The sequence below is a fragment of the Artemia franciscana genome, chromosome 7, assembly GCF_032884065.1.
Source record: "Artemia franciscana chromosome 7, ASM3288406v1, whole genome shotgun sequence".
NCBI lineage: Eukaryota > Metazoa > Arthropoda > Branchiopoda > Anostraca > Artemiidae > Artemia > Artemia franciscana.
This window is the reverse complement of record NC_088869.1, coordinates 49937140-49962708: the sequence shown is the minus strand read 5'-3', so window position 1 is coordinate 49962708 and position 25569 is coordinate 49937140. Positions and strand designations below refer to the sequence as shown.

General features: G+C 35.0%; 1 protein-coding gene and 1 long non-coding RNA gene across 4 annotated transcripts in view; both read left to right on the top strand.

The window, feature by feature from the left end:
* Positions 1–1095: 1095 nt before the first annotated feature.
* On the top strand, positions 1096–2181 carry LOC136029716 (uncharacterized). The gene has a single exon (XM_065708219.1). The coding sequence runs from the start codon at positions 1096–1098 to the stop codon at positions 2179–2181; it is 1086 nt and encodes a 361-aa protein (XP_065564291.1).
* A 2656-nt stretch (positions 2182–4837) lies between these two features.
* Positions 4838–25569, top strand: part of LOC136029416 (uncharacterized) — a 59440-nt gene continuing 38708 nt past the window's right edge. Inside the window, exons 1-2 of one of the 3 annotated variants that reach the window (XR_010618027.1) lie at positions 4838–4865; positions 17113–17255. This is a non-coding gene — a long non-coding RNA (uncharacterized LOC136029416). Of the gene's footprint in view, positions 4866–5118; positions 5231–17112; positions 17256–25569 lie in introns of those variants that run through there. The other 2 variants (XR_010618028.1, XR_010618029.1) reach the window with 2 other exon arrangements.

Below are 25569 nucleotides of genomic sequence, written 5' to 3'. Positions count from 1 at the left end.
AAATGAATACGAGCTTTGTATGTTTTTCAAGGAAAAAATTAGTGGCAGATTTGAGTTTGAAACAAATCGTGAAGGGAACACTATTTACTTGCATTTAAAAGATGAGAGCGGGATGAAATCAGCATTGGAAATCAAAACTGTGAATAACATAGAAGTAACAGTTTTAAGGAAAGAACATGTATCAAGAGGTGTGATGAAAGGAATTCCTTTATATTTATCAACTGTACAAATTGAGGAAAGTATCCAATCTGCTGTGCCTGTAAAAGAAGTGATTAGAATGCAGAGGTATAACCGGGATCTAAAAAAGCTTGAAGACAGCCTGTCAGTAATGGTGGTTTTTGAATCAATTATAACCCCAGCAAGTGTATGGTGCTGCGGTAGAAACAGAGATGTCTTACCCTACCATGGGAAGGTGATGCAGTGCTACAAATGCCAGAAATATGGGCATCTTCAGAAAGACTGTAAATCAAAGGAGATCTGCCTCAGATGTGCCAAGAATCATCAAAGCCGTGATTGCCCTCTGAAACAGGAGAGTGTAGATGAGCGTACCAGCAGATACAGGTGCGCTAATTGTAAACAAAACCATTCATCCACTTCATCAGTATGTCCAGTAAGAAGGGAAAACCAACAAGTGCTAGAAGTGGCAGAAAAGTATGGCATGGGGTTTAAAAGAGCAAGGACAACATTTAGAAGTTATGCTCATGTAGTCCAGAATAACCTGAATCCTGAGAAAAGAATAATCAGTAACACTGCAGCAGAATTGCAACAAATGGAGGCAAAGAAGTTTTTGATTGGGATGCTTATAACCCCAGGAATACTGAGTATTGAAAACTTGCCATTGAATGAAAAGGTAGATAAACTGTGTGAATTGGTTGAGCAAATGAAGTTTGGAAAACTTGACCGCAATGATGTAAAATTGGTTTGTGAAACAAGTAGCACCTTGGAAAACAGAACATGTCCTTAATGCAGCTCAAAATATTATCCTGGAATGCATGTTCAATCATGAGAGAGAAAAGGAAATTACTGCTTCGATATTGTAACAGAAAAGACATTGATATTTTTTGTATTCAAGAAACTTGGCTAAAACCAAATATCATGAGCCCCTGCAAAGGTTTCAACATCTTGAGAAATGATAGAATAACAGGAAGAAAAGGTGGAGTTATGATTGGAATAAGAAGTCATATTCATTATGAAGAATTGGACTTAGCAAGCCAGCAATCAATTGATAATGAAGTGGAAGTAGTTGGAACTAAACTGTTTTTAAAAAATGAAAAGAAAATGAATGTTATATGTGTATATAACCCATCTGGAAATAATGGACTGTTGGGAGAAAGGATAGATGAAATTATTAAAATGATACCAGTTGCAGAGGACCTGATAATATTGGGTGATATGAATGCACATAGTAAATCTTGGTGCAAGTGTAGAAATGTAAATAGTTCTGGAACGAGTTTAGAAAACTGTTTAATAAATAGCCCAATATGCTTAGCAACACCTGTTGGGATGCCAACTAGAGTTAATCCCCAGACAGGAGAGACAACAACAATTGATTTGCTATTATGCAATCCTAGACTCTATATCAAATTAAACATAGAATGTGATGCTGAAAGTGAACTGGCCAGTGATCACAACCCCATATTGTGCACTATTAATGAAGAAGTCCTTCCAAAAGGTAATAAGAGAAAGGGATTCAAAACTAAAAATTTTAACTGGTTTATACTCAGAGAAGCACTGGACGAGTTTGATGTGAAATCACTAACAGAGGAAGAAGTAGAATTATCTAGGAAAGTTGAAATATTTCAAGGGAAATTGATAGAAATAGCCAAAACTGTTGTACCATATAGAGAAATCAGCCGACACCAAGGGTGTATCTGGTGGAATGAAGATTATTCGAAAGCCAAAAGAGAATTCATTGCAAAAAAGAGAATATATAATCTGGTGAGAAATCTTCATAGCCTTATTGAAAAGAACAGAGCTTATGCTATATTTCGAAAAACAGTACTTGAAGCCAAGAAAAAATCATGGAATAACTTTATAAACAAACTTGACTTTCGAAAACCAACATCCAAAGTATATGAGTTTATGAAAAAGATGAATAACAGAGCAACTTCAGGCCGGAGCAACCCACCTATTGCATCTGATAATAAGCTTCTTGTGACTGATGATGAAAAAGCTGATTAAGTGACCTTGGAACACAAGGACAAAACGAACCATACAATAGACCATTCATTGAACAGGAATTAATGAATGTAATTAATAAGCTTCCTGATACATCTCCTGGACCAGACGAAATTTTGCCACAGTTCGTGAAGTCGCTCCCCAAATTGTGGATCAATGTACTGCTAGAATTAATCAATGGTATATGGAGGGAGGGAAAATTTTCTGATGTTTGTAAGTATGGTGAAGCAGTAATGCTACCAAAGCCTGGCAAAGACTTATCAAAGATTGAAAACTATAGATACATTATCCTTCTCCTTGTTTTGGGGAAAGTTATGGAAAGGATGGTGAAGAAGAGACTGGAAGCTGTGATACAACAGAAGAAAATTTTGAAAGACATTCAGTGTCGTTTCAGAAAAAATAGAAGTGCAGAAGACAGTCATATGTGCCTCAAACAAGAGGCATTATATGCTTTGCAAAATGGGTGGATTTTAGCAGCGATTTTAATTGACATTGAAGGCCCTTTTGATAATATGCTTCATAGAAAAATGGTTGGAGGCCTAGTAACAGCTGGCATAAAAGGCCAAATGTTATCATTTTTAAATGATTATTTAATAGGAAGAAAAGTTAAAGTGCGAGTTGGTGGAACAATTTCAAATATAACAGTGTTTCCTGAAAGAGGAATCCCTCAAGGATCAGCATTGGGGCCTGACATGTACAACATAGGATCATATGATATTCCTATCAACATGAAGGATGATGGAGGAGCTATTTTTGCAGATGACAATACTGCGTGGGTCATGGCGCGTGACACCTACCATATAAAGACCCTAATAACCCAGGTCATTGCAAAATTAGAAAAATGGTCCAAAGAAGCTGACTTAAAGTTTTCTGCAACATAGACGAAGGCAATTGTTATCACTAGGAAAAGAATTGGAACCCTTCCAGATCTGTACTTAAGTGGCCACCCAGTTGAATATGTTAGTGAAGCAAAAATACTAGGTGTAGTGGTTGACAATAAACTTACCTGGAAACCCCATGTGATGTATCTTAAATATACATGTTTGAAAAGACTCAATGTTATGAAGAGTTTGGCTTATATGGCTAGAGGATTACCAGCAGAACTTTTGATCCAGTATTATATCAAATATGTATTGCCTAAAATGGAGTATTGCTCAACAATTTATGGCACAGCTTGTCACTCAACCATTGCAAGATTAGATGTAATCCAAAACTCAGCCATAAGAATTGCATTTGGAGCAAGAAAAACAACACCTGTTAGTTTCCTTCTATCAGAAAGTGGTCTAGCAGACCTGGAAACACGAAGAAAGATCAGATTTTTAAAATACGTACAGAGGATTTGGTCTTTAGAAAATAACCACCCAGTTAAGTCAAAAATCATCAAACCTGGTCGCCAAGCAACTGCCAACACATCTAAAGCAAGAAATCAATCCAATTGTCTTGAAGCAGTATTAGAAATTTGTAAAAGTTATGGAATTGATATAGTACTTTCCAAAATGTTAAGAGTTGGTGAAATAGGTGTCCCTCCACCATGGGAGGAAAACAGGATCAGTTCAATATTAGAATTCAATACGGACCAAGATACTCCAGCGGACTTGGCATTCTGCATGATGATGGAAAAAGAGTACAAGGGATACCTTCCATTATTCACTGACGGATCAAAAGTAGATGAAATGAAGCATGTAGGAGCAGCGTTTTGGTGCCCTTTCAAAAATGTGTCCAAAAAATTCAAATTACCTCCAAAGAGCAGTGTATTCCTGGCAGAAGTTTACGCCATTAAGAAGGTGCTGGAGTTCATTGAGGAATCTGTTGAAGAGGACAAGGTTATCATTTACTCTGATTCAAAAAGTGCTATTCAAGCAGTTGTAAATGCTAATACTATGGCAAAACCAAATAGAGATGTCCTTATATGTTACATTAAACTACAAGACATATTAAAAAAGAAGAAAGTAGTTATTCAGTGGATTCCCGCCCACATTGGGATCTCTGGAAATGAAATAGCAGATTTGAAGGCCAAATCCGCAGTTGAGTCAGGAACACTTGTAACCGACATGGACACTCCTTACGAAGTTATGATATTTGATAAAGTGATTAAAGAGATTGATCGTCAGGGTTTTAAAGCGAATAGAGATTTGACTGGGAATCTTTTTGTGACTATGAAAAAATAGAGAAATATAGAAACGAAGGTGTATAAAGGACTCACTAGATATGAAGCAAAGAAACTGTTTCGACTCCGATCACACCATGCTGGAGTTGGTTGTTACAAAGCAAAATTTTTGGGACAGAGTGAGGAATGTCCTAAGTTCGGTGCATCAGAAACTATAGAACACTTGATGATAATTTGCCGTGAAAGCGAACAAGAAAGACGTGAAATAACCGAATTTTTCAGACAGAAGAAAGTGCAGTCGAGCCTATATATGTTATTAGGAGGATTTGATAGTGAAGAAGAAAATTGTATGATAGTTAGTCTTGTCATACAGTTTCTGACAAGAATTGCAAGATTAAAGGACATTTGAATTAAAGTTTCAGGAAATACGATTTCCTCCTTCTATTTATTAAGAAGTGAGAATCGACTTGCCATAGAACGTCCTCTAGGCTGAACAGCAAGATGGGAGTTAACGTCAACGTCATTTTTAAGCATTCAAAGATAATTTTCCTAAAGGATAGACTCTAGAGCACAAATCAGGGTCAGTATACGCATGATTATATATCTGACACAGGGATAAAGTTAAGATGGGCTACTACTTGATCCCTCTATTTTATATTATTTCCAACGATATTAGGTAGCCTACAGGCCAATCAATTCATTTGTGAATGCATTATCCCGCTCCCCCTGGTGGTCCCATATATAGTCCAAGGGATTAATATTTACGTCTCTGGTAAAATTATAGTTTATTTACTTTTGGCTATCTTGGAAAGGGATTAGGTAAGGAAAATGAAACTTTCAGGGATGGGTCTAGCCTACAGGTTAAAGAATATCCTGGGAAGGTATTTTGAAGTACTCACCTCCACTTACCCCTCTAGAGGACCCTGAAATTCACATACATGACAGGTCTATAGCCTATTTATTGAAATTTTGACAAAACTTTTCTGACATGTGTACTTGCATATCTTTAAATCCTTATATAGCCTAGGCCTATTGGGATTGAGCAAAGTTGTGAAGCTGAAAATTTTTTGTTGTACTTCATTCAAGCAGAGGATCTATTTTCCAAGGTTTCACTTTTATAACACACATATTTTTAAAGGTCAGAACCCTCTAGAGGGCAAAGGAGTGGAAGTAGGTACTTCAAAATACCTTTCTGATATATACTTTAGCATTTAGACCCATCCATGAAAGTTTCATTTTCCTAGCCTAACTCCTTTCCAAGATAGGCAAAAGTCAATAGACTAGAATTTTAACCTATAGGCCTAATTGCTTCTAGGGGCAATTCCATTTTGAGTCCTTACTGGGGCCCTAAAGGTAACTTATTACCTTGTGTATAAACCTAGTTTTTAGACTATGTTGTAAACTTAAATTTAATTTAAAATTAGCCTAATTAGATTTACTAATTTGTTTTCCCATAAGGATAGTCTCCTTGTAGTAGCATGATATTTGTTGGCATAATATATATAATTACCTTAAATCACATTATTGATCCTATAAGGAATTATCCTGTAGATGCTGATTAGTGAAGATGTAGAGCCAATGCATCAGCTGCATCTCATTTTCAAAGCCATTGCTTAGATAACCAATGTTTATTCTCAGCTCCCTTGAAGGCTTCCACATTAGGGGTTGAGACTTCTCCTTTGCTTAGGGAGCTCCAGAGCCCCACAACAATTTAGAAAGAAGCTGTTCTGTAGTCTGGTGTTGGCCTGTTTTCAGTACAGCTTATTGGTGTGTTCTGTAGTTCTTGTTGACCAGTCAAGTTCAAGCATATTTTTTTTGCAAGGGCTGAGTTTGCAGCATTTAAACATGCCATTATGACATCCCCATGCTTCCATTGATAAGAGAGGGTAGGGATCTGTCCTGCCTCCAGGCAAGATAATGAGTTGGAGATAATAGTTTTGAGATTGTCTCTTCAGGATCTCAATGCTTGTTGATAGCAGAGCATCAGCAAGTGTAGAAAACCATGTTTTGACCAAGATTGGTCCAGGGTTGCTCATGTACTTCCATGAAGGGATTTCAATGTCTAAGTTGGTAGAAATAAGGGTATATAGTATGTTAGCCTAGATAAATTTTGTGTAAGGTAAAGAAAACAGTAATAGTCAATAAATGCTAAAATTTTGCAGGCATAGCAATCTAGGGCAAAAGAACTTTTTTTGGAAAACATCACCTTTAGCATTCTAAGAAAATAAAAACCGGTTTTCAGACTGCCACTATTTTACTACAGTATGATGCAATGTGATTGCAATAACAAATTACTTTAAATCACAGCTTGGAGTGAAATAAGAACTTTGATCCTGTTGAATCACTCCTTATGATGACAGTTGCATATATGGTTGATTAGATTCTAGTAGAAGATTCTGGTGCATCCCAGTCAAATCTCCATGGTTTGTCACTCCACTCAGTATCCAGATGGTGTTTGAATGCATCTGTTGATTCAGCAGAAACAGCGTTCTCCTTGAGGTTGTTCCAGAGGTTCACAATTCAGTTCAAGAAGAAGCTGCATCTTGCTCTAGTCTTTGCATGAAGTTTGCAGATTTGTTTTGGGTGTCCTCATGTTATGTGGGAGGGGTCAATCTTCAGGAGCTCATTTCCTTGATTGGTAGAGATAAGTTTGTGTGCCAGGATCATATCCCTATGTTTCCGCCTGTAGACTAAAGAGGGGAGGTTGAGTTCTCTAAGCCTTTCACTGTAGGGCTTGTTGTCCATACTGGCAATCAGCTTAGTGGCCCTTCATTGGATTTGCTCAAGCACTACCTTGTCCTTTTTGATACAAGGGGTGGCCAGGATGTTCCCCACCTCCAAAATGGTTGTACCAGTCCTTTGTAGAGCTTCGTGATTACATGTCTACTTCTGCTGGTAATGCTGTATTTAATGATGCCTAGGGCTCTGCTAGCATTGGCTGAGATCTTCTGTGAGTGGGAGCTGAATTTCAACTGGGAGTCTACAATAACTCCAAGGTCTCTCTCCTCCTGAACATGCTCCAGTATGTGGTGACTCCCAGGGTTTTGGGTCATTAGGTATTGTTGCTGGGGGTTATTGTATTCAAAGTGTATGACCTTGCATTTTTCAGTGTTGAATTCCAGCAACCATCTTTTGACCCAGGAGCACATTTGGTTGAGATCAGTTTTGAGGGATTGGCAGGACCTATGAGTTTTGAATCATCCACATAGAGAGTGGTTTTATTACTGGTGATAAGGACTAGCTCATTTACATATATATTGAACAGGGTAGGGCCCAGGACACTGCCCTGGGGGACCCTGCTGGTGACTTTGACTTCATCAGAGAGTGTGTGACTGTTTGGTTCAGTGGTCACTTTCACTTGCTGCATTTGGTCCCTCAGAAAATCCTTGATCCAACTGATCACTTTTGGACTAAGAGACAGGGTGCATAGCCTGTGAATGAGGTAGCAGTGACAAACTTTGTCAAAAGCTTTGGCTAGATCCAGCAGGATTATATCCACTGGTACTCGTTTTTCTAGTAGGTCAGTTACAAGACTATGAGACTCAAGATGGTTTGTATCCACTGATTTCTTAGAACGAAAACCATGCTGGCTGCTGCTGATGAGTAAGTTAGCCTCAAGATGGCGAATGATGTGTTTGTTGACAATTCTCTCCATGACCTTGCATGCCACACAGGTAAGGCTGATAGGTCTATAGTTTGCTGCTGAAGTTTTGCTACCCTTCTTATGAATTGGGATGACTATTGCCTTCTTCCAATCCCTTGGAAGCTTTCCTTGTGTTAGCAACAAGTAATTTTACTAGGGGCACTGAAATAGCAGGGCTTAACAAGATTGCTCCTTTTATCAGCCTTCTTGGAGAATTTTCACCAATACTTTTTCATCATAAATTCAAAATATGGTCTCTGTTCTGACAAGTAATTGAAAGGAAAAAAAGCATATTTAATTTTTGTGATTTATAGAATAAATGTCAAGCAATAAAAAATGCATTTTTAGAATCAGAAGACATTTAGCTTTCTGTTAATAAGTGACTAAAACTCAAAGGATATATACATCTATGTAAGATAGTTGGTATTGCTGAAAAGAGGCCCATTTAGGTAAATCAATAAATTAATAATTTCAAGTGTTTGATCTTACAATTTTAATAATAATCATATTGATGTATAACTTGGATTTTTAGCTATTTCTTGGTATATACAATTTTTCTCAATACATATTTGGTAGTTATATTACAGGGTTTAAGTGCTATATAATTTTGCTCAATTGGATACTGTTGTTTTTACTGTTATAACCATTATAGTATTCAGTCTTAAAAGGCCCAAACTTGTTGTGGCCACAATACCCAACGTTTGTTGAGGTGCTTTGGATGAAACTTCTGTTTTTTTATTATTAATGTTTGAAGTCAGGTGGTACTGTAATTATTTTGCCCTGGGCACTAACAGCCCTAGGAATGACCCTGTTTACATGATGACAAAACTGATACTTTGGGTATATAGGATTGTTGTGATTACTGTTAATAGTAAGTATCTCCATCTAGTAGTGTCTAGGGTGAATCTAAAGCTGAGATTTAAGAAGAGTAACTACCTTCCAGGAAGCTATTATACTGGTTGACTCTAGGATTAGAATTTGAGAGGAACTTTTCAGGAACAGTTGAACTAGACAGTCTAAGATTTAACAAAGTAGAAGATGAATGAAATAAATTTTGGAAAATAATGTTTGTAGTTGCTCATGGTGTCTTAGGAAAGAAATGCAGCTAGGAATATTAGTGACAATGTTTTGGACTCAGATTATGCTGATGATTTGAGCATATTAGATGAAAGTGTGATCAAAATGAATGAATTCTTAGGGGTTTTGTGAGTTCAGGGTGCTAAAATAGACTTGAAAATTATTAATGTTAAGAAGACATAAGTAACTAAGGCTAGGAATAAGTGAAGATGAAAAGGTGACATTGGGTAACAAAAAGATTGATCAGGTTGGGAGCTTCACTTACCTTGGTAGTATTATTAGTAAAAATGGTGGGAGCAGTGAAGATGTTAAAAGCAGAATAGCTAAGGCTCAGGGTGTTTTTTCACAGTTAAAAAAAAGTTTGGAAGAATAAAAAGATAAGTCTGCAAACCAGGATTAGAATATTGGAAGCTACAGTGATGACAGTGGTCAAATATGGCTCTGAAGCATGGGCACTCCCAAAAGCAGATGAAAATTTACTAGATGTTTTCCAGAGAAATTGCCTACAGATTTTTCTGGTTACCTGGCTGACTGACTATATTTCAAACGCTAGGTTGTACAAAAAATAAGGGTTCAATCCCACTTTCTAGGGCTATAATGAAAGAAAGGTTGAGATGGCTAGGCCATATTCTGTGAATGAAGGATGACAGATTGCCAAAGATTGTCCTTTTTGGCCAACCGTCTGGGGCTACACAGAAAGCAGGTCATCCTTGTCTGGGTTGGGAGGATGTCATAAATAAAGATTTAAAGGAAATAGGAACTTCCTGGGAGGGTGTAAATTTTTGTGTCCACCACAAAAATAGCATTATCCCAGGTGTAAAGAGGGAGGCTTTGAATAGATTAGGTTGGAGAAGTGTGCATAGCTGTGTTGGCCTCAGGCAGCTTGGTGCTGCAGTGAGTTATTAGTAGTAGTAATAGAGAGGAGGAGGGGCTTATAAAGGAGTTATTTGAGGAATTAGTCATATGAAAATAGAGGAATGTAAAGAAACTAACAGAAAATTAAAATATGAATCAAGTAGGTGTGAAATTGAGCCGATGGATAATATTAGTAAAGATCTGGTAGATACAGCCAGGTGACATAATGTGTAGTCAGTATGGACTTGGCCAAGTTAAAGAAAGAAATGGGGCTACAGTTAGTGGTAAGGAAAGAGTTAAAGAAAAAGGCCATAATATTTAGAGAATATGCTAATATGTGATCGAGTTTGAGGAAAAGATACTTCAGAACATGCATTATTGTTCAAGTAAGATCCACCACAAAAATAGCATTATCTGCCCTTGGGGTGGTTATTAGAAGAAGCTTTCTGATTTTGGAAACTATTCTTGCTTGGACCATGTGTGATTGCATCAACTTCCTGCTTGATAGATATTGGTTGATTTTAGTTTAGCTTGGGCTCTGTTTTGTGGGTTCTACATTTTGATACTGCACTCTCAAGAGTTAATGAGTCACCTTCTGCTAACAGTTTCTCTTGAATAGCTTGGTGTTGAATTCCACAGACAATATAGTCACAAATCATTTCATCTTGTTCTGTATACAGACATGGTTTGGCCAATGTTTTTAATTCTGTAATGGACCTTTCAATACTTTCGTTTTCTAACTGGCTCCACTTCTGGAAGATGTATCTTGCAAATCCAGTGTTTTCCTTTGGGCTTGCATAGTCTTTAATGTATTTGATAAGGGGTTAATTTTGTTGTCTTCACTCTTTTCTATTGTGAAAGCATTGAAGATTTCTTGTCCTTTTTCTCCCATCCAGATAAGCAGGTAGGCACAATGAAGTTTTTCTGTATTTTCTGCCAGGGGTATATAAGGATCAACAGGGCATGCTGTTCAAATCGATTCCATTCATCTGCCAAGGAGACGGCATCTCAGTTGATAGATGGCTGTTGAACCTCCATAGTGCTGTTAGATTTCAATATCAGGATTCCACTTCTGACACCATGTAATGATTGTTATTAATGCATTTATTTAACCCAAGCTCCTATAAAGAAAAGTAAGCAATATAAGCAAGCATAGCAGATATCCAAGAATAAACACAAGCACTATCAAAGCAATCATAATCACTACAGCTCACTGTCTTTTTTTTGTTATGTCTTTCATTTGATATGTTATAAGATAACATATACTTTCAATAGGTTGTCACAAGTTCTAATAGAGCTAAATTTGCTTCATATCTCCAGTAAAAGAAAACAAGATAATGAAACAAGCAAGACAAAAGTTAAAAAATCGATCAACCATAAAAATACTATCAATTAAGTCTATACATTAATGTTTTATTCCAAATGTATAAAAGAAACAACCCTAGAAAAACTTGTAAGGCTCTTAGTTTGAGTAAAAATTAAAGTTTACTAAGATTTAATAAAAGTTTTATAAAAAAATTAATAAGGTTTGAAAAGGTTATCACAAGCTCTAATAGAGCTAAATTTGCTTCATATCTCCAGTAAATAGAAAGCAAGATAATAAAACAAACAAGACAAAAGTTAAAAAATCAATCAACCAATGGTCAATAAAAATTTAATACAAATTAGAAAATATAATATTAACACAAATCCATGGCCAAGAACTAAAATGAATTTTCTATAATTAATGACCAAAAAAAGTAGAGGTAGGCAGGGGTTTAAAATAATACTTTTATGAAAAACAACTGTCACAGGCTAAAATAAAACTTGCCAAATTTGCATTCCAAGTTAAATACTGTAAAAATAAGAACAATTGAAATCAAGTTGTTAAAATCATTAAGGATATGAGAAGAATCAGAAATATGGACAATTGAAGAAAGGATTGTGCAAATAATTAAATTAAAAAAGATATTGAGATCAAATAAGCATCTCAAATGGGCAAAACAAAAGTGATCTAGAATAAAGGAGATGAAACTTTTTTGGAGCCTCCCTCTGAGGCTAAGCAGGTGAGTCAAGGTCTAGTGTTGTTGTGAAATTTAGGGAAATTTTCTTAGTATGATGATTAGAAATGTTGGTTTTGTAAAACACATGCGAATTTTATCCCTCCTTTCTTTTAAGGTGGCAATGCATGCTGCATTAAGAAAGATGGACTATGGGGGTTTGCCTTCTTTTTAAATGAATCTCAACAAATCCTTTTGGACTGACTCAATTTTGTTGCTAAGTTCACTTGAAATTTGTACATGCCAGACCAGACATGCATATTCCAATAATAGCCTGACAAAGGATGTAGGAATGCATCTTGAGGCTATTAAATTTATTTAAAAGTTTAAATATGGGTAGTAATCCATACCTTTGTTACTGGCTTAAAGTTAAAATTCACCACTAACACTGCAGTACATATCCCCCCTCCACTTCTCCCAGCCTCCAAGCCCAGCATAGGATGCTCATTTTTATAATTTAACCAAGCTCTATTCTAATAGCCTGGGTATCATGCTATCCATTTGCTTGTAATTTTGAATTGATTTTGACTCTGTAAGATTTAATTTGTTTTGCCAATTTTTAACATACATGATTTATTGAAATATTATTTATGATTTTTTATTAAATTGATTTGTTTGTTGGTTCGCCAATTTTTATTTATAAATAGCAATACTATCAGCAGGCCACATTAAGCTGAAACGAAAACCATAGTTAGCATAATAGCACTACCTAAGTAAAGATACAGGATAAGTCAAAATATTATCACTGATTGTGTAACATTGCATTGTGACATATTCCCCATATTCAAACAGTAGTAATATTTCTAATTTGATAGTAATTCAAATAATAAAGTTAGAATTATAAACTTATTCATTGGACATTGTTTGACAAAGAATATCCAGAAAATCTGATCAATTCTTGGTATCATTGCAACAGAACCCTTAAATTAATTAAAAATTGGCAGGGATGCCAATTTGAGGTGAAAGTTGACTCCTAGAGTTCGAAAATTACATTCTCTTCATATCTTTGCTAAAAAAATCGCATTCTATAAAATTACACAAAGTTTTTTTGTGTGTAAATCATGGTTACACTGACTATTGTTTTTATGTCTATAACTCCCTTCACGATCAAAACTCGATCTCCTAGTGCAGCCTGATATAACTGATAACAATTGAAGCAGAGAATTTGTTGGTACTGCTTTATGTTTGCACAAAATTCCTAAATTGTTAGAAAAATATACATATTTTGTTTAAATTCACCTTATTTTATTCTCAGCAGACATTTCGTACAGCATGCTGATGCAGAGATAAATCCCCCACTAGTAGCACTGGTGTTGTGGTAAATTCGACTGATTTCAGTTATAATTTTTAGTAAATTTTTGGCAATTCTTGTTTTGGAGCTTGTTAAAAGCAATATTTAGAAAGGCAATAAGAGCAATAAGTCAGCATGACATTATGCATAGAGGCAGTTCTATATTTATAGATTAACATGTGAAACCAAAACATAAAAATATTAACTTTACTAAAATTCCTCTTTCTGATCTTCATCACATTTTTAGGGTAATAATTTAAGCATAGATACAGTGATCACTCTCACCATTTAGAAGAACTTATGTTTGAAAAAGATTAATTGAAGTAAAAATATTATCTAATAACGTTGCAGTTTGCTCTGCTATTCTTGTAGGAATTATACATGACAGAAATAACAATTTCCTAAAGAAAGAAAATCAGGCTACTTTTCTTTAGTGTATTGATTACGCAGCTCGTAAATTTATATTATCACTAGACATGATATCGAGATTATTACCCCCTGTAATCACAACCTGATCTCCATTTTTTGTCAGCCTTAGCTAAAAACTGTTCATATATAAAAATTTCAGGACTGACACAGAGGGCGGCTGGTATATTATGGAATAAGTTTTTTTTCTGTATTTACCATAATTTCAATCAATAAACTTTCAAAAATCATTTTGTTATTAAAACTAGACAATTGATTCTTAATTATCCACAGGACCCCATTTTGAACAAAAAATGCGAGCCCTCCACCTGATTGTGGTATTCTATTACTGGAAGTGAAATCATAGCCGACACATTTTACAAGGTTTTCATCACCATTTATAAGAAAAGTTTCACATAGACCTAAAATGGCAATTTTATCATCATGCAAAAGCAAAGAAATAGAATCCAAACACCCAAGTAAATCTCAGCAATTAGTGAAAGCTTTACTCAGAGCCCTGCAATAAATTTTACCAAAATTGCCTGCCAATCAATATAGACTAAACGGGAAGCTAGATAATTATTCATTATATGCTTTGCCTCTTAATGTAGTGTTATACTGGTAAAAATTCATAAGATATGGTTCATTAAGATTCATTAAAAGTCAATAATCTTTTTTTACCTGATGTTTCGAACTCTACGTGCTGACTATTAGGTCAGGGGGACACGTATTCAATATAAAATGGCAGAGATGAAAGAATTGTACATGTCAAAGATACATACATTTATAACATTTTTATAATTTTTATAACAAAAAAAAATGCTCAAAATTTATTAGAACCGTTGAAAATTCCAGTGAAAACTATAAAAAACATACACTGTGGTTTTCTTGAACCAATTCAGTTCCAACACAGAAAAATATACAGAGTAAGAACAGAAAAGAAACCTCCAGAATAGTAAGTTTTGGCCTAAAAAAAAAATAAATAAAATAAAAATAAATACTGGATGAAAGAACGCTTGCGACATTCCTCTTGGACGTATCATTTCACACTGCACTTTATTCTGATGTCAGACCAATATGCACAGTTTCATAAAAAATGCACTACTTGATTCAAAGATAATATTTAAACACTTTTCATATTTCTGCCAGTTGAGATTGGTGTCCTTTTGTTTTACCTCTAGCTAGATATTTGCACCCCTTTGTTTGACGCGAGTTATTAATGCATCACCTCTTTCACGTAACTCTTCCTTTTGTTAGGAGACTGCTGCGAAGGTTCTTTAGCACTGGTGTAGACCTGATTTAATATGCATTCCAGATCCTTTAACTTCAAAACAGATTTGAAAACGCTTTGGATCCCCAGTGTTTTTAAAAACGATTTGAACCTTTTTTTGCAAAGTAATCCTGCTTGCTCCCATAATTATTAAATTATTAATATAATTGATTATAATTGTAATATTATTATAATTATTACAATAACCATAATTATTAATTATTAACACTATCAGCTGCTAGGCCTGGTGTTTTTTTTTTAAGAGAATTTCAACATTAGACTTAGTGTTTTGATCTGGACATTTGGACAGTAAACCATGAATAATTGCGTTTAATTATCTTTCCTTAACTTTAAAGTCCAGTAACCTTGTTTTCAAGCTCATCTCAGTGAGCCTTTTGAAGAATAGAATCCTTTTCAAGGGTTTTAATTTTACCCCTATGCGAGGAAAAGTTGGTTTTCAGCTCCATAATCTCAGCATTCATACAGTCAAGTTTCTTTGAGGGTTCAGACTGGGACCAGAGGATTGAGTTCAGCCTTAAATTCAGATTTTATGTAAAGAAATCAAAACTTGCTCATGTCACAGCCAGCATCAGTTGTTACAATAAATAATTGCCTTGATCCACCTTTATTGAATTAGAACTCCATTTGACTCTTTTCTCTCTTAGTCAGTTAAAAACAGCAGTTTCTGTCATAACTAATTTTTCTTTGCATTAGATGGCACGAAAACGGAAAATTGTAAGATTTCTGCTTTAACCGAGGAAACTGGCTCCAAACTGCTGCACAATCTAATGAAAATGTTAAAAAACCTAGGTAATTTCTTTCTGTCACCCACAACTTATTTCTGTTACATTTAAAATTACTAAGGGTTTTCGATATTTTCTATGTTTCTCAGTTAGATAGATGGCGATATATTCTATTAGTTCGATGGCGAGGAGGATGAAGACTGTAGTAACTTGATGTAATTATAACCTTAAATCCAAAAATCACCAAATAAATACTGAGACCACGTTGGCTAATCATGACAAAACAAAAAATAAAAGTGAAGAGAGAAACAAGGACAATAACAGCCAGTGAAAAATAGAAGAAAAAACTATGCAAATATTTCAGTTGGGACCTCTGCTCAACCATTCTCAGTGCAGATAAAAATTCGAAAGGAAAATATAAAAACCAAACCATCAAAATAATTAGTGAAACGAAAATAAGAACCTTTTGAAAGTAACAATCAAACGATAACTCAACCCTTTAAGCAACACACAAAAATGGACTTTGTCTTCCTATATATGGTTTGAACTCAAACCGAGATGACTCTGCTGTAGGTTCATTTATTAAATGAAGAGTAGGCTACAATGGGACTTCAAGGATATTCCTATCAAGTCTTTACTTCTGAGGTCACACCTAATAATATTATTTCAGCATTTTGTGACTAAACATCAGGCATTTTGGTTTATAAAGTTTAGCAATTTAAAATGTTAAAATTTAAACATACAAAAAAAGGTTCCCTGTGAAACTTCCCTCTCCCAGTTTTAAAATCCAGAGGGAAGCTATTAAAATCTACTTTCCTTTAATGCATAATTGGAACAGTCTTCCTTTTCTCCTTCTTTTTTTAATGTGTTTGTGCTGTTGCATTGGTGATTTCTGTTTTCATTATATATTATATATATATATATATATATATATATATATATATATATATATATATATATATATATATATATATATATATATATATATATATATGTATATATATATATATATATATATATCTATATATATAAAAATAAGTTGTCTGTTTGTGGATCTGTGGATCAGGTGACGTCATGTTTCTGTGTCGGCTGACGTCATGAAATTAGTTGTCAGGTGACGTCATGTTTCTGTGTCGGCTGACGTCATGAAATTAGTTGTCGTCATTTTTGCTTTGACGGTGACGTCATTCAAGTTATATAAGACATATGTTCACGTAGAAATCTATTAATGTTTAAGTTTACAATGACTGATGAAGATGCTCAAAGAGTCTATGCCAAAAAACTTGCTGCTGATAGTTCCTCGGCACGCTTTCTTTTCTGACTTTCTCTATCAGCAGCAAGTTTTTTGGCATAGACTCTATGCCAAAAAACTATATATATATATATATATATATATATATATATTTATATATATATTATGTTTTCTGAATATACAAGTTTGAAGAACGTAACAGGCCCATTGGATAGTGTACTAATTGACTAACAGAGTTATATTGTCTTGTAGGAATCATACAAGATGTTGGCCCCAAGGATTTCAGTAGCTCTTAGAAGAAGCTTTTCAACAAGCTTGCCTGTAGTACAAAAAGCTGTTGATCCAATCCAGTAACTATTCCTAGGTAAAATTAAGGAATATGACCAGAAAAGCAAGTAAGATTCTGTTTCGTTTTTAGCCAAAGGAGCAAACTAAAGGTTTTTAAGCCACCCTTGCTAAATAGTAATTCCTATGTTCCAAAAATCATACAAAGATCTTTCAGCTCTTATCCAGTAAAAACTGAGGTCTGAAAATCTCTTAAAGAATTTTTATTATAATTTAGTAATTCATGTTATTCACAGCATGTTTTTGAAAAATATCAATGTTTTACTCCAAATATCACACACTCTTCTCATTGTTGAGGTGTATAATAAAAAAGAGCAGGCCAGTGTTTAGAATTGGTTGTTTCATGCTCAGAGACTATAAAAAAATCAGTGTAAATTCATGTAAAAAGAGAATTAATCTATAAGAAAATAAACCCTGGGTTTATAGCTTGAATAATTTCAGTACTATATTATTTATATCCAACTGTGAAAAAGAAAAATAAATGAAAAATTCACATAAACTTAAATTATTATAAAACCTTCAGTTGGAGATTTTTATTGCTGTTTATTCATATGCTCTTGATTACTCGGGAAGTAAGCAAAAACACATCCAGAAGACAAAGTAGAACTTTGTTCTAGGGACTTCAGGAACTCGTGAATCCTAAAGATCAAGACGCAACACCGGTCTAAAATTATTAAAGCACATAAACTCACGTATAAAAGCACGTAAAAACTTGAGTTTACAGAAAGGCTAATTTTAGATTTTCTTTAGTCTGTTATTAATTTGATTGTAGGAGTATAGCCTAAAAGCCCAGAAAGCATGGCTTATTTACAACTGGTTCTTAATGTAATGCCACTATAATTAAAAGAGAAAATAATAAAAATAGGGTCTTTATGAGAGAAGCAGATTAAATATTAATCCAGACAATATATCATGGTTCATGTTCTTTTATTTTTTGTAATATTTAGAATACATACATCATGTATTGCCTGCAGAGAGCAGAACACAGATAATACAAGAACTAAAATGTGTGATAGAGGATTCCTTATATTCTACTTAGTAAAAAATCTTGTGGATTTACTTGACTCTGTGATGCAGCTTGAGTAGCAGTGTCAAAGTCTGGGCACATATCTTTTGGGATATAGTACGTTGTTCCATCTGGACCTAGAAGAAAAGCTTGGTTACGGTATGAAAATCTTATTTTACAGTTTTGTAACTAAGGTCAAGACAATATCAGGATTTTATAAAAAGTTCACCTTCAGCTCTTCGGAAATATCACTTTTTTCACTGAAGGTGGTATTGAGCTTATGACCCAATAGCTGAACAAATATGCTATAACTAGTAATGCTATTATGAACTGTGCTGAAATTCATGGAAATTGATGTTAAATGATGCACCAAAAGCAATTAAAGGGTTTAGCTATTGGTATTTCTTGATGATATTAGAGCAAAGATCATAATTATGAGAAATTTACTTTCACCTGAAGTTACTCTTCTGCAAGATTAGGTTCAAGAGAATACTGTTAACTTTATGAAATATCAAATCTACCAAAAAGAAAAAAGGAAGATATGGAGGAGACAATAATGAATACTGTTGATATCTGGTTTAAATCTGCCTGAGATTACTGAGTGATATCAGTGACCCCCATTCCAAACCCAATAAACTGGCAATGCCAGGAATCAAACCTGTACCCTGTGGACAAAGGATTTCTAACTAAGTATTATCCACTTAGCCAGGAACGGAACACCAAAATGACCAGAGTAAAACAACTATTTTAAAAAACCAAATATTGAAAAAAACCCAATTTGGATTTACAGGCATTTTCAATACTCTTCCATAAACAGTATATTTTATTGAGACAAATTATTTCAAGGCAGCTGTCAACAAAGCTCCAGTAGGGATTGCATTCCAAAGAATTCCCAACCCAGAGTACCAACCACTTAGCAAGGAACACAAATGTGACTAGAGAACACCAATGATTTGAAAAAGAAAATATTGAAAAAAAAAACTCGAAGTCATAGTTGCTATTTTCACTACTGTCCCATAAACAATATATTTTATTTAGAAAAATAAATTTTAAGACAGGTATCAACAAAACTCCATCAGGAATTGTATTTACTTAAGACACAATCAAACAATTTGAATGTTTAGCTTTGTGATATTCTAGTCTTATAGCAAAAACCTAGTTTTAATGCTGTTGTTTGTCAAAACAATTAAATTGTATCAGATGTTTTTTGAAATAAGATACTTCCAAGACTTTTAGCCAAATCTGTCAAATGAGAGGCAAGGCATTTCTTCACAATTTATACAACATGTAAAAGAGTACCAGAAGGTTAGGTTAGGAAAATGCAACTTTCAGGGATGTGTCTAAAGGCTAAAGCATGTCCTAGGAAGGTATTTTGAAGTGCCTACCTCTACTCCATCTCCTACTAGAGGGTTCTGACCTTTGATGAACTTTAATATTCTGTGTGTTATAAAAGTGGAACCTTGCAAAATAGATCTTCCGTTTACATAAAGTACAACAAAACTGGGTTTAGCTTCACAATTTTCCTCTATCCCACTTTATAATGTTTTAAAGATATGCTAATACATTTCCTAAATTAAAAAAAAAAAACAAAAAACATTGATATGGCTTAAAATTCTAGCCAAATAAAAGGAATTGCATTTTCAGAAGTAAAGCCAGAATAAAAGAAACAGATAATTGAAAATTAAGGTAAAATGTTGTTTTGTCAAAATTTCAATAGACTAGGTAATAGACCTGTTTAGCAGGCAAATTTCTAAGACTTGGAAATCCGAAAAGGGTTAACATAGAGGCTTGGCAGCACCTTTTCAGAGTATATTTTTGGCCCTGGATTCATTACTGAAAGTTTCATTTTTCTAACCTAATCCCTTTCCAAGATAGTGAAAAGTAGCTAAACTAGAATTTCACCTATTTTAGGCTCTAGATTCATTACTGATAGTTTCATTTCTCTGATCTAGCCCCTTTCTAAGATAGTAAAAAGTAGCTAAACTAAAGTTTGACCAGAAAATTTATCTGTAGCCCTATGGGGCAGGGCCAAAATGTAAAGAGTTCTGCTGAAGATGCAACTCATCTTGAAGCGTCTAGTAAATATAGTAATTGGATTTACAATGCTTTGTGACCACTATGGTCTTGCTTCAGCAAGGTTTTATCTCTGGGTCCCAAATTACCAAGCTAAGGTCAAACCTAGAGCATCAAAAGGTTGTAACAAAGATTTCCAAGTATCTAGACAAGTCTTGGAGACTCATTGTGAAAGTTACTGCCAAAATTCAAACTCTTGACATGTGCTAGGAATGTCTTTGGGCCTATGTGATTCAAACTGCAGGATATTACCCAACATTTATCCAAATAGGTCTAAACTGAAAAAAAAAATCACAACTTACTTTTGCGTGGCCAGAATTCTATTTGTCAGATAAGAATTCTTATTTTATAGCCTTCAAATTCTTATTTTTGAAATCTACACCTGAAAAGTTCAACCAATGATTATAAAAATATGAACACTCTGTCAATCAACTGATGATTTATCTATCAATGAACTGATTACCAAAATTGTCATCAGTCAATTTATAGAGGACTCATATTTCCTATAATTCCATCAGTCCATCCCCCAGTGGGATCCATGACTTTTGAGTAGCCCTCCACCTCAATTCTCAACCACCAAAAGAGAAGGCTTCAAAGAGAAGCCTACTAGTTTATCCCAAATGCAGTAAAGGCATATTACAAAGAACAAGAACCTACAAGAACAGGTTCATAGAATACCATTGAAGTGGTAAAGAAACACGAAAATTGCAAAAATTAGGATAAAAAAGAACTGAGAAGAAGATTAACAAGAAACTATGAAAATTGCAAGTACAGTACCAAGTGCATACAGTAAGTAATATTAGCAAATTAATAAGATCATAGCTGCACTTTTTTCTCTCATGCTTGTTAAACTGACATATCCATTTAGCAACAGTTGTACACCAGGCTCTTTGGATGATTCTTCTGCCCAGGGAAATCCCATAGAGGAGTAAATAATAACTGTCTAGGAGAATCTGATTTTGGAAGGAAAACCTTTGGATATTTTTGTCTACAAAATTGTAACTCCTGTTACCTATTCTATTGAACTATAAGAGGGTCAGGGAGATGTCAGTGATCAAGTTAATACTTTTTTTTAGATTCTGTAGAACCAGTGGGGTCCACAAGTTTTTCTGGATGACCACTTATTTGATAGGTGATAATTCCAGGGACTGATCGTCCATCCTTCAATTTTCCAAATCTGGGTGACCTCTCTAAGAACTGATGGCCTGGTCTAGGTGACTTCTCTGTGAAGTGATAACCTAGTCATCTGTCCATAGAAAGGTTACTCAGATTTAAAGAATGGGCCAATTTAAAGAATAAGGCCGTCCTAGCCGAGTCGATTGGTGCGCTGGATTTGGGATCTTTTGTCTGAATGGACGCGGGTTCGAATCCCAGTGTACCAAGTTATTCGGTTTGGGACGGGGGTCAGTGGCGTGACTCTGTAAGCTTAGCCAGAGTCGACCGAGCTCTAAATGAGTACCTGGAGAAATCTTGGGAAGGTAAATAGGAAGGGTGTGCCAAAGCAAAGGATGGTTGGCCCCCAACCCCCCATTGCACTTCCTGGCTGAAGGGCCAAGAAACGGAGATCAGCGCCGCCGGTAGGGACTGTAAAGTCTAATCCTGTATCCTTTACCTTTTTACCTTTACCATCACTCTACAGACTGATCACCCACATTCCAGACTAGGTCATCAGTCCATAGAGAGATCACCCAAATTTCAAGAATGGGCCATCAATCCCTTGAATAATGGCCTGTCAAGTGAGTGGTTACCCAAAAAAACTTGCGGACCCCACTGTCTAGAGCGTAAATATTTCTATTTTCTAGCTTTATTCATCCTTGTCATAAAAGATTCTCCAAAAACTGGTGACCCAACTTTAGCTATATATCCTAAGTAAACCTAAAAGCAACAACTTGTTAAACCTAAAACCCAAAAGCAAAGTCTGTGTTTCTTTGTGAACCTCCATCCGATTTTGTCGTACGTCTGTTCCGCCAGACAAAAAATCGTGTCGGGATTGACGCAGCAGTGGGAACCAGGGGTTACTCACTAAGGCACCATTTTTGGTGGTATTGATTAAAATGAAAACTGGCTCGAAGGTTTTCAAGAGAAAAGGGTTCTGGATTAGATTAACCAAGAAGGAGAACGGATGAACAGAGGACTCGTTAGCGACAAGGAAACTAGAGTTTGAGGGTGGAGTGGGGGGGGGGGGGTCGGGGCTCAGTAGAAGTACAAGACTAAGCTTTAAGCATGGTAAATGAAGGCCATGTTTGAATAGAGAAAAGGGAGAAGAGTTTAACAAAGGCAGCGTTAATGACCAAGACAATAAAAGTGGTTTCACAGTTCCTAAGGAAGTACTTATCGCTGAAATTGAGCATCTCCAGAAGTGACTTGAAAAAGTTTCGAAAGAGCTCAATCACTGCAGAGAAGGAATAAAAATAATTCTTCTTTTGCACATATCATGGTAGTACTGTCAGTATGATATCATTTTATTTATAAGGACATTTCAAATTGTTTAAATATTATAGCAGTGCATAAAGAGTAGCATCATTTTGTGTATAAGCGTCATAGCTAGGCAGCAAACATGACGCTATTTTCGATATATAACTTGTGGTTTGCCATGCAAAATTGATTATTAGAAAAAAAGTATTCAACATGACTACTACGAATCTTGTCATTGCAGCTTCCGTCGCAAGTGCTAAGGAAGAAAAGGAAAAAACAATTGAAGTATCTTCTAGCCCTGTATTACACTCAGAATTTCCGGCTAATCTGGCGACATCCATCGATCCAATTGCTGATATACCTATGCCCACTGTTGTTGTACAGCCTCTTCAAGTCCCTGAAACATCTGTTGTTACACCAGAGGCATTAATTCCAACAATACTGCCGTTACCAGATCTGACGTTACACCGGACAAGAACTGTAAGAATAGACGTTAAATCTGATATAGAAGAAGAGAAAGAATTCAAGATACCGGATATCTTGCCAACCAAACTTAGTAGGGTAGACTTTAGGCATGGCCGAGGAAGCCAATACTCCAATCGAGAAGAAGAAGAACTAATGAACAGAGGCTTTGTGAATAACCAAGAGATTGCAGGTAATTTCACAGTTATGGAGGGAGCACTTTTTGCTATAATTAAAGAACTCCAGAAGCGACTTGAAATCGCTTTAAAAGAGCGCGATCACTGCAGAGACGAAATAAGAAAAATGATGGTGATCCCATCCGCAATAGATTATTTATTTGTCGTGAATGTATCAACTACATGGTGCATTCAGAAAATAGCCGGAATAATTCTGAGTTAGTTGGATTTCAGTGTAATTATTTGACTCCAATCTTAGAAAAAATGAATAACCAAGAGATTGCAAGTAATTTCACGGTTATGGAGGAAGCACTTTTTGCTATAATTAAAGATCTCCAGAAGCGACTTCAAATTGCTTTAAAAGAGCGCGATCACTGCAGAGACGAAATATGGAACTTGATCGACGGTGACATTTACGAAACATTAGAGCATCTTTGTCATGAATGTATCAAGTACATGATGCATTCAGAGAATAGGCCGAATAATTCTGAATTAGTTGGATTCGAGGATGATTATTTGATTCCCATCTTTGAAAAAATCCTTCAAGGAATACCCTGCAGGGACGCTATAAACTTTTATAACGCCCTATATTTTAGTTAACCCAGTCATCAGTCCAGAAAGGTTACTCAGATTTAAAGAATTGAGTTTTTTTCATTTTAGGTCATGAATATTTTAATCTATTTTAGATTTTAACACGTCGTTTACATTTCCGGTTAGAGAGAGCTCCTGGTGAGATGAATCCCACGGATCGCACTGGACGTTGCCTTAAAATGGAACCCCTAGCTACTATTGGTCAGCTTGAAAAGCATCTTCTAAAAATAGTTGCTAAACAATGGTATGATGCAGAGACATCTCAATTGAATTTTGTTAAGAGGCTGAAGGAATGTCCACCTTTTACATTTTGGCACAATAGTGACTTCGTCCAAAACGGTATTGTTTATTGGATTGGCGCAAACCTAAAGTAAGTAGGGTTGATTTTTATCTACAATCTACAGTAGAGTTCCCTTTAAAAGACTACAGTCCGCAAAACCCCTGGATTGCAATTTCTTTTTTCTTTCCTTGTGTGAAATTTTGTTTTGCAAGATAGTTAACGATTATTAATTTAAAATGTCACCTCATTTCTATATACAAAAAAAAAAAAAAAAAAAACAACAACAAAGAACTATTGAATGACGGAAAAGTGGAAGTCAAGTGGGAAAACATTGCTTGATCACCTGTATGATGTTTAGCCGGCCTGATTTTATTTTTTTGCTTTTTATATGCAGCTAACCGAGTTTATTTAAACCTATGGCTTTACTATATCATTTTTTTTTTAAAGGCGTTTTCACGCTTCATTAGGTCATGATTACTAGTAACTATAGTAAAGGTAATAATTTCCATGGCTAAGTTATAATTGGGCTGACTGGCTTAGGGTGGCTGTACCAGTTAAGAAGTGGTGTTTAATGGTGACTAACGTGGTGAATACTGGTTTATGGTTACATTAGCAAAGCCTTACACTGAAACATTTTTAGACTAACGACCAGAAATGTCTATCATAAAAATTAATAAATTGTATGCTGTTAACAGACTATAATGAAATATTTAAGCAATTTATAAAGTAGTTTTCACAGCTGGTTTTTTGTAAGCTACTAAACCTTTCAGCAAATCTTCCAATTTTAGTTCAACCCTAAAAATTTGGCCTGGTCAAAGTCCGACCTCTGTCTTACCGACATAAATCGAGCACTAGTAATAAAGATAAGGCTTTCCAATTCTTCTTTTTAGTCTTAAGGCCTTTTTCTCTTCATAAGTTAAAAAGGCGAAACGAACCATTTGACTTGACCAATATAGAAAACAGAAACCGGTGAGTATTTCTGACTGATATACACGATTCATCTTCATCGCGTATTCAAAGCAACAAAAGTCAATAAAATGAACATAATAATAATGTGAAAATATTACAAAAAAAACGTAAAAATAAACAAATAACAAACCGAACAGTATACAAAACTAAACATCAATAAATTTAAGTAAATGTAATTAAATAAACTTGTGTCGTGAAAACAAACATTTACAAGATATATGCTATACAGTTTGTCGTGAACAAATATGAGTAGTATATTGGTGAAATAAAACTGTTTTAAAATAGTTAAACAGAATTGGTAGGTATTTTTTTACTGGTATTCACGACTCGTCTTCATTGTCTAAAGTGTGGCGTTTTTCACGGTGTTGTCTGAATTGACAGAATGTTTAGTC